The sequence below is a fragment of the Branchiostoma floridae genome, unplaced genomic scaffold (genome assembly GCF_000003815.2).
Source record: "Branchiostoma floridae strain S238N-H82 unplaced genomic scaffold, Bfl_VNyyK Sc7u5tJ_193, whole genome shotgun sequence".
NCBI classification, from domain to species: domain Eukaryota; kingdom Metazoa; phylum Chordata; class Leptocardii; order Amphioxiformes; family Branchiostomatidae; genus Branchiostoma; species Branchiostoma floridae.
The window spans coordinates 367,914-381,463 of NW_023365789.1; the positions used below are offsets into that span (position 1 = coordinate 367,914).

General features: G+C 40.4%; 1 protein-coding gene across 1 annotated transcript in view; it reads right to left on the minus strand.

Annotated features, from left to right (window-relative positions):
- Nucleotides 1-13,550, minus strand: part of LOC118408560 (leucine-rich repeat and IQ domain-containing protein 4-like) — a 135,459-nt gene that overhangs the window by 99,647 nt on the left and 22,262 nt on the right. Inside the window, exons 4-5 of the mRNA XM_035809369.1 lie at nt 9,234-9,310; nt 8,904-9,083 (exon numbers count right to left, since the gene is read on the minus strand). Of these exons, the coding sequence (XP_035665262.1) occupies nt 8,904-9,083; nt 9,234-9,310 (257 nt within the window). The remainder of the gene's footprint in view (nt 1-8,903; nt 9,084-9,233; nt 9,311-13,550) is intronic.

The window sequence follows — 13,550 nt, forward strand, 5'->3', positions numbered from 1 at the left end:
GACATTTCACCGATACAAGACTGGGAATGTCCGCACTTTTTTTGCAAATTTCATAGATCAGTAATGACGATCTACCCTGTTCTTGTATATACTACCCAATGTGTGCTTGTTATCATCATTACACCGGAAGAGTCCAAACTTTGAACATCAGCTAAGCCTTATGGGTAATGGCTCGACATCTGTTTTATGCGATTTAAGAATCAAACATATTTACGTAGGTTAGACTCTGTCGCCGGCTAACCGACATGCTTACTCCGCCATCTTCATTTACTGACAATACAATCATGTATCCATAGAGAGAACGTCATTGCCTACGTGACCTTTGAACTCCAGTGGGAGGTGGCACCAGGTAAAATGTACAAACATACCTGCGCTGCTAATATATGTAAACATGTCCAATTTGGGGTTTTAGACGGGATTTTTCTCCGTTTTCAAATCCACAACTTAGTAATAAGAAGCTGTGCAATTGATAAGAACATAACGATATGAAAGCACGATTAACCTATATTTTGTAGTCAATAATTACTGATTAGGATGCTGTAAGTAACTAAGAAAGAACCTCACTATCAAGCTCAAGCCATACCATTTGCTGGTTTAAAAGATGGAGTTTCCTATGTTTGCATTGGATACATTGGAAACACGTCTCACACGGTGTCTAGTAAAAAGATAAACAAACCTACAGCATAAGAATTGTGCCCAATTACCTACAGTTTTCACTCCTTGTGCATTATGTTGGGACGATGTGAGGAACAGTTAGTCTGAATCTGTATTTCAATCTGTTTTTTTACTGGCTCGCTTCCCTCAAAAATCCCAGCCACTACTACCTACGGGACCCAACCTCTGCTTGGAGAATGCCGTATCCATACTTGTTCTTTAAACGTCAGTGGGAGGTGGCACCAGGTACAAAGTACAAAGATAACGGCCCTACCCTGCCAAAGTGGCAAACACGTCACACTAGGGGTTTTAGACGTGACTTGTTCAACTTTGATGTTAGTTAATAATGACGAGCTTTTTGATAATACGTAACATCAGGATTTGAGGACTGAATGCGGTAAAACTTTTATTTGTATTCCCAATGATAAGTCGCATCTTATGGCATGTTCGTTACAAACACTGATACTTGAATCCCCCAATACTAGCCTCCGGCCACTCAGTCACGTTGCGTATAACGTGACTATTGAATAGTCACGTAACTTTTTTCTATTTGTTAATATTAATCTGTTTCCTTTGTCAGGATAGATTTAATGCAATATAGACAATCTGCTTTTGGTTGTCATTAAATCAGTCAAAGGCAAGTTGGTTTCCATGGTACCCATTGGCAAAAACACAAAACATTCATGTAACATTATGATTTTAAATAAATCAATGGATAGGCATGGGACCTTGATATCTAGCTATTCTGTGTTAAAATGAAGAGGTACCTTAATATCTAGCTATTTTGTGTTAAAGTGAAGAGTTTGCTATCGCACAGAAAACTTTCGTAGTTGTCAACGAGTCACGCCAGGTCTATTTGTAAGGTGAGTGACTCAAAGCTATAACATAACGAGGTAACAATTACTCACGGCTTTAACACGGTGGTGCAAATTTAGGTGCAACCTTGTTCTTGGGTTGTTTGCTCCACTCAGTAACTTTACACACTGTTTGCTCCACGTAGACGTGTTTGCCCAGCGCATGCGCCTTACCTTAAAAGTAGAATTTCCCCTCGACTCACGTGAGGTATTACACCATGGGCAGGCCTGTCTGCCTTTTGCTAGATGTTTCAACTTAACTTTTTAACACCTGCCGGAGTGAAACATATGACCTTGTCTGACCACAAAATTAGAAATACAACCATTGTAGTGATGATTGATGGATATTACTTCTCTAAACCGATCAAAAACAAACATTTAGATGGATATCAAGCTCACCTGTTGTGCTTACGTGTTACTGCTGACCTCTGAACCCTAGGGAGGGTGTTTACCACGTACGGTGTGGACTTAACGAACGTGTGAGGTGATAAGGTGAAGATTGGGCCATTGTAGGTTTAATGCAGTAATTTTTAATAATTTTGTACAAGGGATGAAGTATCGACACCTGGCAGGAAAACTGTAGTAGTCACTTGACAATGTACTACTTAGCAAATAGAATTTTTAAGATTTTTTTTTTTCATTTCTGTTATGTAGGTTGTAGTTTACCTTAAGAAAGTCACCATTTTATGAGTTTTTATTTTTTTTATTCATTAGAACACCAAATATGGCGTTTAGAAGGGCTATCTGTATGATTTTGCCCAAATGGTGCCTCATGTTTTTACTTAGTAAGTGGGCTTTACGAGCATATGATGTGATCATGATCAAGACATACTGGAACAGTAGTAAGACATATAAGCAGAATTTTCCCAACTGTTCTTCTTTTCAGTCCTTTGTCAGCGATTAATTGGGGAGCTTTACGTCCTTTCCTACCACAAAAATATAAAAAATTTCCTGAAAAATTGTCACCTGTTTTGCCCACGTACCCGTACCCACCTTGTGACCCCTACAATGGTGTTTACCAGGTACGGTGTTGACTTAAGCTAGGGGCACAACCCGCCGTACTTGCAAGTGCGTGCTGTCTACGTGCCAAAACGTGGGCAATCTTTTGGTATCCGTAAGTGGTAAGTACCGTCTCCGTACGAACACGTGGCGATTCCCACGGATTTGGGAGCACGCAGACACGATGTAGAAATTTAAGTGCATGCAGAACTTTCTCTGCGTTCGGGCTGCGGATTCGCCCTCCGTACGTGCCAGTACGGGCGACGCACCTGCCATGTACAGACTGAACGTTTTCAGGAATACGTGGCGGACGTGGCCTCCACAAAAAACGTACGGACAAATTGCACGTACGGCGGGTTGTGCCCCAGGCTTTAGGTAAATATTGAGGTGACCGTACGGCCGTACGTGAGGTTAGCAACTTATACTTGTTGGAGGCATGTAATTTCGCAACATTCCAACATTTTTGCTACAAACGGAATACTAAAAAAAATTAGTTAGGTATAAGAAAGTTTAACTTTGTTGATTGCTTTCAATGAATGGCACTATGAACAAAAATACCATATTAGATAGTAAAGTCGTGTATTAGTTCACCCATCGTGCCCATACAACTGCGCTTCTTCAGCCATATCTCAACCGTTAGTTTGTCAGCCATATAGCTTTACGTCCTTTACAGCCAGGAAAATCAATAAATACCTTCTAAGTGTAGTCACCATGTGCCCATAGTGACCTTATGAACTCCTTAATGGTGTTTACCAGGTACGGTGTTGACTCAGTTAACTATTGAGGAGACCTTACGCCGGTAAGCCGTACGTGAGGTTAGCAACTTAAACTGGCGGCACATTCCATGTCTCGGGGAGGGGTGCTTGTGCCGATAAGAGCTTCGTGTATCGGGCCAAGTTTATAACGTAGGAGAATCTTTGTAGAGAAAATAAAATAGTGAAGCAAATAATTGTGCTTGTGCAGAAGTATAGATACTTAGATAAGAGCTCTGTGTGTCGTGCAATAAAATTCATATCGCAGAAGAAACTTCTATATTAAGATATCTCGGAAGCTATTAAATAGTTCCTGTTGTAATTTAAACGGCAGTAGTCTCTCACCACCCCTGCAGTACCGACGCTTCTCGTTAGGGCGACGACTTGCTATTCTTCGTGGGTCTATGCATGTCATCTAATGCATCTTTAATCATCGTTAAACAGATTAACAATTTAATCATCGTTAAACAGAAAGGACGACGTAACAGAAATATCATACATAAGATACGAAAGATACATACATAACTTGAATACAGAATTAGTACAAATCAACGTTTCAATGGACTCACGCTTTCTTGCAGCTTCTGTTTGTTTTTTCTATGAAAGGCAGCACATTGCTTATACCAGTAAATACATAAATGAATAAATACCAAGTACATCATAATAAAAAAACAGGATCGCAGAGCTTACTAAGAAGGCTGGTTCCTAACCTTCTCGTGCAGCAGTATATAAGGGGGAACAGCTCTGAACTTTACTTTATTCAGATCCACAATTAGCCTGATATTCCAGCTATTATTTGTGAGTCTTACATCATATAACGGAAAGGTTAACGTAACAGAAAAATCATACATAAGATACGAAAGATACATACTACTAGAATACAGAATCTTTCCTTCCTTGGTTCCTTGGATGGTTCCTCGTTCGCTACCATGTGAAAACATGTACCCCATGAATAGACCGTGTATACCATCTATTCTAGTTACAGTAATATAAATCTATGTCATGCAATCCCTAAATATGCTTTTTATTCAAAGTAAACTCCTTTATCTATCAAAAATAGAAGTGATAAAAGAAAAAGTGATATTAATTAAATATATCATTGCATATTGCATTGCATATCGCATAAACACCAATAGCCTGTGTTTTAAACATGTATGGTATGTGGAAAATGTTGGCTTCTATTCTGCTCGTGGTATTTTACTTAGTCTGCCATATTTGCTTTCATTTTTTAACACACATGCAAAAGTATACAATATTTATAATCATATGTAATTTACCGCAAAAAGGAATTTTGAAAGAAGCGGTTCGTTCCATGGATCGTTTGGTTTGGATGCAGGATGAAGAGTTTTGTAGGTCAATGTAACGCTGCTTTTCCGCAACTTTGTGCAAAACAAAACGGGTGCGTTACGCCTTGAGGCTGTTTACTGGTTATGACATGCAAAGTTTAATGTTGAAGGTTGAAGGATCAAACCTAAAGGGCTACATACTTGTCCATCAAACACCAGGTGTCATTATACATCACCCATGCAATTTTATTTCATCGCACTACAAGATTAACAATGAAAATAGCTATGAGCACAATAAACTATGAAAACATTTGCGCTGCCGATAGTACATCATTGTAAGTGCCATGACAACATATTATGAACATCATTTGATCGCTATCAAAGCACTACAGTATTTATCTTTGGTAATATAAAATCGGCTAAAACTGTTAACAGCTTTGTGTATTTTGATTAACCATGTATATTCTAACTCTTGTTTATGCTACATAATGTATCAATACTTATCTCTTGAATTGTTCAAAATGTAAACATCACAGCTGCAGAATACTAACCAATGTATCAATACTTATCTCTTGAATTGTTCAAATGTAAATATTACAGCTGCAGAATACTAACCACATGTGATACTAACATAACACCATCCGTGGGACGTACATTGTAATGTTGTGGTTAGCTAAGTCCTTTTACATGTTATTCAGTCCTTGTGGCCAATTTCTATTATTTTTCTAAACCTACCTATTTTGCAACACTACAATCGCATATCTAAGAAGATAGAAATGATGTCTCAGTAGTGCCATTCTGATACATTTTGTCCATTTTTCAATTCCACCTTACACATTAAGTATTTGTTTGAGTACATTACATCAGCTCATCACAGGAACTAAAGGTTCCAAGACGAGTCAATCATTCCGACAGCTTTCACGTTGTATCATCATCATTTCAATCTGTTGTACAGTGCTGGTCTGTTCACAAATATAGCTGACGTGCCTCAAAACCTTAACTATAACTGAGCCAAACTAGCAGATATTATGCAGTGATCAAGCAGACTAATCTTAGCATAAAGTTAATCTGAGTTGGAAGAATACACGTGTGTACAGTATGGAAAAGTTAAACTGTTCTTCAACTCAGGAGTTGGGATTAAACGGAATTTTCTGCCAAATCCACCAGTCTTCTCCAGCTCTCTGACTCGGTCTCTCTGGACTGACAACAAAACTTGACTAATTGCTGACGTCACAAGTGATACAAGTCACGTGTCCAGAACAATCAGATTGCCGAAGAAGGCCGAGTGATTCGGTCGAAATTCAGGTGACCTACCCTTACACGGCTTTACATAATACGCCATTACTGTTACAGTAGAAGTAGCAGAGAAGTCACCACAATTGACAAGTTCTCGTATAGAGTTGTCAGCACTGTTACTTCTTGCTAGCTGCAGCCTGTAATAAAATTAAAGTAGAATGAATGTCAAATCCAAACTATTAATGTGCAAGAGCTACGGGACATGTCGGAGTCATAGAAAAGAAGAAAATACTTTCCTCAAACCCACCAGTCCGACTTTATTGTTGTCGAGGCTACCGCTTTGTTAACAGTCTGCAAGGTTGTTTTATTGTATAGTCACACAAATCAACAGTACTGCCCCAGAGTTGCAATCCGTAACTGGTTGTATTTTGTCATAAGAGATGTCAATGCAAACATGCAATGCAACACTCTTAATCTACCGTACGTTTTGAACACATTTCTCGTCAGACAACAAGGTATCGGCACTTAGAGGGGTCAGGAAAATGTTCCCTTGTCATGCTGATCCCGTATACGGGATGTACATATATGATGTCTGTACGTGTGTCCTGTATCTTTATGTGATTTGGGCATTTTTCACTTAAACGTGGCATACCGAGTGTTTTACTGATCTGATTAATTATCAGCTTAGGGGGTTAAATATGCAAACAAAATCCTCAGCAGGACAATGGATACAATTAAATGAGTGTCATACCTTCATCTTCTCCACAGTGATAATTGCCTGTCGAATCTCCTCCCGGCTGAACCTGTCCTTCACATGGCGGAGTCGGTCAGCACAGTCTGGGGAGAAGACAGGAACAAACTTTACCGGCTGTCAGGTAATTGATATTGTTATCAGGTAACATATTATGTTGTCATGCAGGTAATAGATTATGTTCAGTCTTTTTGTATTTCACTTGTGAAGAGTAACGTAACTGCTGGTGACCGGAGAAGAAGGCTACATTTATAGGGGGTCTCTTAATTTTCTATTAGTTTGAATTGGTGTTCTGGTAATTTCATGTTTCAAATACAGCCCAAGCATAAACAAGCGAGGCTGACAACAAGTTCCTTAGTTCTTCATTGTATCAAGTTTGATTTGGCTATGGAACAAAGGGAAACGGTTTTACGAGGATTTCATGTTTTGTACGGTGTTCAGGGTAGACACAGAGGTCTTAGTCTGACACGAGGCTATCTTTCTCACCGTCGAATGTGGGCCTGTCCTCCGGGTCCTGACTCCAACATGTCTGCATCAGCTGACTCACTGACGTCACGTCCTCCCGGTCTGTGGGGATCAGGGTCAGGTCAGGTCGTTGACCCATGGTGACCGCCATGGAGATCAGGGCAGAATTGGCAGCAACTGGTAACAAAATAGATAAAAATTGTATCTTAATTAACCAAATACCAAACGTAACCGTCAATATATCCCTTAAAGGGGCATTCCACTCCACACGGGAGTGTTATTTTCCGATAGATATCAATTTTAGGAAGTGATAAATGCACACTACTTCACATTATACGGTAAAGTACCCAGTTGCTCCACATGCCTCAAAAGCATTCAATGTTCTACTAAACTCCCCAAGTACCCTCTAATTGAATTAATCCTATGGCTGAATACAATGCAAAACTTTTAGGTAAGGTTACAAAACTAATTTCAGGTACGCTAAGAAATCTCGTCTTGTTCTTGTATTCTTTGCTATCTTATGAGCAATTTGCCTTCTCGGTGTGCTTAGCGTACCTCATTTATTCCGAAAATATGTACGATAAACAAAGTGTCTATGCGTATAGGGAATGCATGGGTAGGGTCTGCATGGGTTTAGTGAGAGTCATTATTGTTTTATAAAACACACATCACGTAATTCATCCAAAGGTGAATTCCACAAAATTCGGCTGATTATGTATTCATTGACACATTATCTATTGGAAAACAATACTCCCTTCTGGAGTGGAATGCCCCTTTAATAATAGTATACTTCCGGATGCAAGTCTACACAAGGCTTATGGTGGATTGCGCAGTATAACATCATGAACTCAACTCACGTGCGTAAGGCTGCCTTCTAGTAACAATCTCCCACAGCAGCACACCAAAGCTGAACACAAGAAGAAGGCACAATATTGAGCGGCAAGATGTTATGATGATGATTATTACATAGGTTTGTGGAATGAGAAGAGGAACATACTAAATTGCGCTTTATCTGATAGAAAAATCGGTCTAGTTATTTGGAACACCCTTAAAATGTTGCATTTTGAGAAAATACAGTATAACTGGGTAAGTAAGTGTTCCTCTATGTAATTTGAGGTAATATAGAAAATACTATCAGTACTAGCCTACTTATTACCTGTAAACATCAAACTTGGTGTTTGGAGCCAGGTTGATGTTCGAATGGAACTCCGGCGGCGCATGCGTGATAGTGCTTCCTTCCGGGCTGGTTTTAGTGACGACACGAGATTCGGCTTTCCACTTGGACAGCCCAAAGTCTGAAATCTGATATTTCATTCAAATTATGGAATGAAATTCGATTTTAGGAAAAGCATTGTAAAGAGCAATTTTAAAAAATGACAATCTAATAAAATGCCATTTTATGTCTTCTTTCAACATCACATCAGCAAGGAATGTTGTAATCTGTACCTTGACATGGAAGTCCCCATCCAGTAGCACGTTCTCTGCCTTCAGATCACAGTGGAGAATCTGTGGGTTCTGGCAGTGCAGGAAAGTCATCCCCAGGGAGATCTCGTGCGCCATTCTCCACCTCAGGGCCCAGGGCACGTCCACATCCCGCAGCAGCCCGGCCAGAGAGCCGTTCTCCATGTAGGGCATCACGATGGCGAAGTTTGGGTCCAGACAGACCCCCAGCAGACTGATGACGTGGTCTGATCGGCTTCCCAGGTTCAGTTTCCTCGCTTCAGAATACAGCACTTCTTGCTCACTTGAGGTATAAAAACATAACAAAAATATGTTTTGTATTTGTTCTAGGTCATTTATTTTTGATATTAAAAACGACTAAACAATCATGTGTACATGCGCAGATTGTATAAGGTTCAAGCCATCGTGATACTTGTAAACGTAAATAAAAGAAATCAAACCCTACCTTCCTTCTATCTGGCGAGTCAGCAGACATTTGACGGCCACGTCCTGCTTCCAGTGCAGATGTCGGGCTTTTTTCACGTAGGCGAACCCCCCACGGCCGAGAATGGACTGTTCCTCAAGTCGGTCAAAGTTTATGATGGGAAACTTCTGGTCAACCGTCACGCTGGGGTATCTCCTCGCGCTGGAAAATACATCATCAAAACTGATCTAGATGTGCAGGAATATTCTACTTCATATTAGCAAGAAGGAGTGGCTTTGTTTGGAACTGATTTGTTGTCAAATTGCCCTTGACTTGCCTTAGATATCAAACAGACTTTGAATATTCTCATACCTGTTCTGCAGCCCATCTTTCTCTTGGCCAACAACTGAACCGACGGCTCCAGTTTCTTGGCCTCTACGGTCTGGGGTCTGAGGAAAAAATGGTGTTTTACTTTACAACTTAATGAAATTCACATATTCCATTTCTTGTTTAACACATTTTGGCTATATTAACGTAAATTATTGTCTTCATAGTCGTCATTTTGATATTTTCACCACAAGTAAAGACATCAAAGTTTACAGCGTCCCATAAAGTATTTGTATCCAACCATGATGTCAAAACAGCTGAACAATTACTGAAACGGCACTAGTCTAAGTCAAAATTCAATTGTAAAGGTCACCCCACCCTGGGTTCTGGTAAAAGCTGGTCCGCCAGCTGCTGGAAGTCCAGGTCTCTGAGGTGCTGCTCCAGGGCGGAAAGTGTGGCCGCCTCACCTTCCTTCTCTCTCCACTGTACCAGGGTCTGGTACACCTGGTCAGGAACATCGTCTGGAGCGGAAGCCTGATAAATGAATTATTGCAAATTATCATATGATAATGGTTTCATTCCAGTTCAAATCCTTTACTGATACAGCTGGCCATAAGTTGTGTCTGGAGCAGAATAAGTCATTGTAAAGTATCACATGTCAATGATTTCAATCCAGGTAAAACATCAGATGTATGTTTGTTTTGTTTACGGTTATAAGTTTATTTGTGAATAATCATGTGATAAATAAGTTTTTTTTTAAATATTATTTTAAAAAGGAATTAGGATCGCGGCTAAGGCTTTTTAGACGTAAGCATGATGAAAATATTTAAAGAAGATTGATTTTTTAAAGACAAGCGTTGATGCTAGTTTCTCTCTATTTCTCTGTAAAGCTAGTAAAACAATAATCTCACCTTGATGACGTCCATCGCCCTGTTGCTGAGCCCCAGGCTCCGGGCGAGAGGTTTCCACTGGGTTTGACTCGCCCTCACGGACAGGCGGTTGAAGGCCTGGAGAATTCTCTCTTCTGAATAAAAGAACGCATGTTCGTTTCAGTCATTGCATATAATATAATATATAATATAAGGGCGAGCGGCTTCCACTGGCTTTCCGTCACCTTAACGGACAGAAGGTTGAAGGCCTGACGGATCTTTACATCAATACCTTTATGGTGAAAAAGATGTTAGATATATTATATGAATTCTCTCATCTCATTGGAAAATGTAAGGTAAACCACAGGCTGTACTATAAAAAAAACAGTACATTAAGTGTTTAAAAAATTAATTCTAATTCTCATAGAAGAATTCTAAATCCTCCTGGATTCCAATTTCCAATTTGACATACACGCACGGTCCTATATGCAGGTGGAATTCGAAATCTGAAATTTTGTGTATTAAACAAACAATATGAAAACTCAACTATGGAGCACTAAATATTATATCAAAACATAAACATAAATAGAGCGGCTCTAATGGAAGTGAAAAAAAAGTAATTTATAATAACCAAAGTCTCTTTAAAGTCTCTTTGACAGTCTGTCTTAATCATGTCCCACCTTTCTCAGCCTCCTGCTTCAGGAAGGCCATGATGGCGCCGGTGCCTTGTTTACACACATCCTGTGGAGGGTATGTCAGGGGGTTGCCAGAAACATCCAAGTCCTTCAGCTTGTCTGCTCGGCGAAGGGCGGTTGGGAGCCTGGTGATGTTGTTGTTCTTTATGTACAGTTTCTCCATGGCAGGTAGTTCACACAGGACTTCTGGGAACGTGTCGAACTTGTTGTTCCAGAGTTGGACCACACGTAGGTTGTGCAGGTGACTCATGGTGCTCGGCAGGGTTCTGAGGAGGTTGACTTCCAGTGCCAAGAACCACAGGTGTTGTAAGTTTCCCACTTCATCTGGGACCATGTCAAACTTGCAGCCACCAGCATACAGTTTCTCCAGTGTCTTCAGCTGCAGCACCTGTCTGGGGAACTCATCAAACTGACAGTCGTTAATACCGAGAGTCTTCACTCTGGCGAGTCGCGTGACGTCACTGGGTAGACGTCTGATGGGGTTATAACCGACACTTAACACCTCAAGGTTAGGGAGCGAGCACACGCCTGAGGGTACCTCCGTCAGCTGATTACCATTAATGAACAGGTGTGTCAGTTTCTGCAGCTTTTCCACTTCAGGAGGGAAGGTGGAGAGATTATTATTACGGACACTTAACACCTCAAGGTTTGGGAGCAAGCATACGCATGAGGGCATCTCCGTCAGCTGATTATCATAAATGTACAGGTGTGTCAATTTCTGCAAGAAACCGATCGCCTGTGGCAAACTTGTCAGCATGTTGCCGTCAGCGTCCAAACGGTATAGTTTCTGCAGACGGCCGATTGCTTCCGGGATGCTAGTTAGTTTGTTTCTGGACACATCTAGAAACTCCAGGTCGGTGATATCAAACACCTCCTCCGGGATGGACGTCAGACCCTGGTTACTCAGGTCAAGCTTCAGGCGACCGTCGACGGTCTGAGGCTGGAGGTTCAGGCCTGCCGCCATGTTGGCCTGAACGAAGTACAGAGAAATAGGTATAAAGCTTGCATGTACTTGACTGACATGCAAGTTCGAAAGAGACACAGACACCCACACATAAATACACACGTAAATATAAACACATAAGCACACTCACACATTCACACCCAACGGCACGCACAAACAAACATGCACACATATTTTTTATACAATACATATACACATAAACACAGATAAACACATATACGAATATACACGCGCGCCCACACATACACAAAACAACACATTAATATATGCGAACCAACTTTCATCTCGCTTTAGCAGACAAATATTGATGGAAGTAGTTGAACTTTTCAACATCACCTAAGCCTTATTGGTAGTGGATGTTTGTTTTTGTTTTTTTTTTGTTTTTTTGCAATTTAAGAGCATGTTTACGTGCAATATATAGGCTCGGTCCATGGGCCAATCTCTCTTAATCACTATCCATGACAACACAAGTATGTAGCCATAGAACGTTATTCCCCTACGTGACCTTTGAACTCCAGTGGGAGGTGGCGCCAGGTACAATGTACAAACATACCTGCGCTGCCAATACATTTCAACCGGTCCAAGTTGGAATTTTAGACAGGAATTTCTCCCTTTTTTTGCAAATTTTACAGATTAGTAAATGATGATCTATCCTGTAGTTTTACTGCCCAATGTGTGTGCTTGTCATCATCATTACATCAGAAGAATTCTAACTTTGAACATCAGCTAAGCCTTATGGGTAATGACTTGACATCTATTTTATGCGATTTAAGAACTAAACATATTTACGTAGGATAGACTCTTTCGCAGGCTAACCGACATGCTCACTCCGCCATCTTCATTTACTGACAACACATGACAGTATGTATGTAGCCGTAGAACGTTATTCCCCTACTTGACCTTTGACCGCCAGTGGGAGGTGGCACCAGGTACAATGTACAAACATACCCGCGCTGCCGAAAGATGTAAACATGGTCAACTTGGGGTTTTAGACGGGATTTTTCTCCGTTTTCAAATCCACAACTTAGTAATAAGAAGCTGTGCAATTGATAAGAACATAACGATATGAAAGCACGATTAATCTATATTTTGTAATCAATAATTACTGATTAGGATGCTATAAGTAACTAAGAAAGAACCTCACTATCAAGCTCAAGCCATACCATTTGCTGGTTTAAAAGATGGAGTTTCCTATGTTTGCATTGGATACATTGGATACACCGTCTCACACGGTGTCTAGTAAAATGATAAACAAACCTACAGCATAAGAATTGTGCCCAATTACCTACAGTTTTCACTCTTTGTGCATTATGTTGGGACGATGTGAGGAACAGTTAGTCTGAATCTTTATTTCAATCTGTTTTTTTTACTGGCTCGCTTCCCTCAAAAATCCCAGCCACTACTACCTACGGGACCCAACCTCTGCTTGAAGAATACCGTATCCATACTTGTTCTTTAAACGTCAGTGGAAGGTGGCACCAGGTACAAAGTATAAAGATAACGGCCCTACCCTGCCAAAGTGGCAAACACGTCACACTAGGGGTTTTAGACGTGACTTGTTCAACTTTGATGTTAGTTAATAATGACGAGCTTCAGAATAATACGTTACATCAGGATTTGAGGACTGAATGCGATAAAACTTAAATTTGTATTCCCAATGACAAATCGCATCTTATGGCATGTTCGTTACAAACACTGATACTTAAATTCCCCCAATACTAGCCGGCCTCCACCCACTCACTATTGTATATTCACGTAACTTTTTTTCTTTGTTAATCTATTTCCTTTGTCAGGACAGATTTAGTGCAATATAGACAATCTGCTTTTGGTTGTC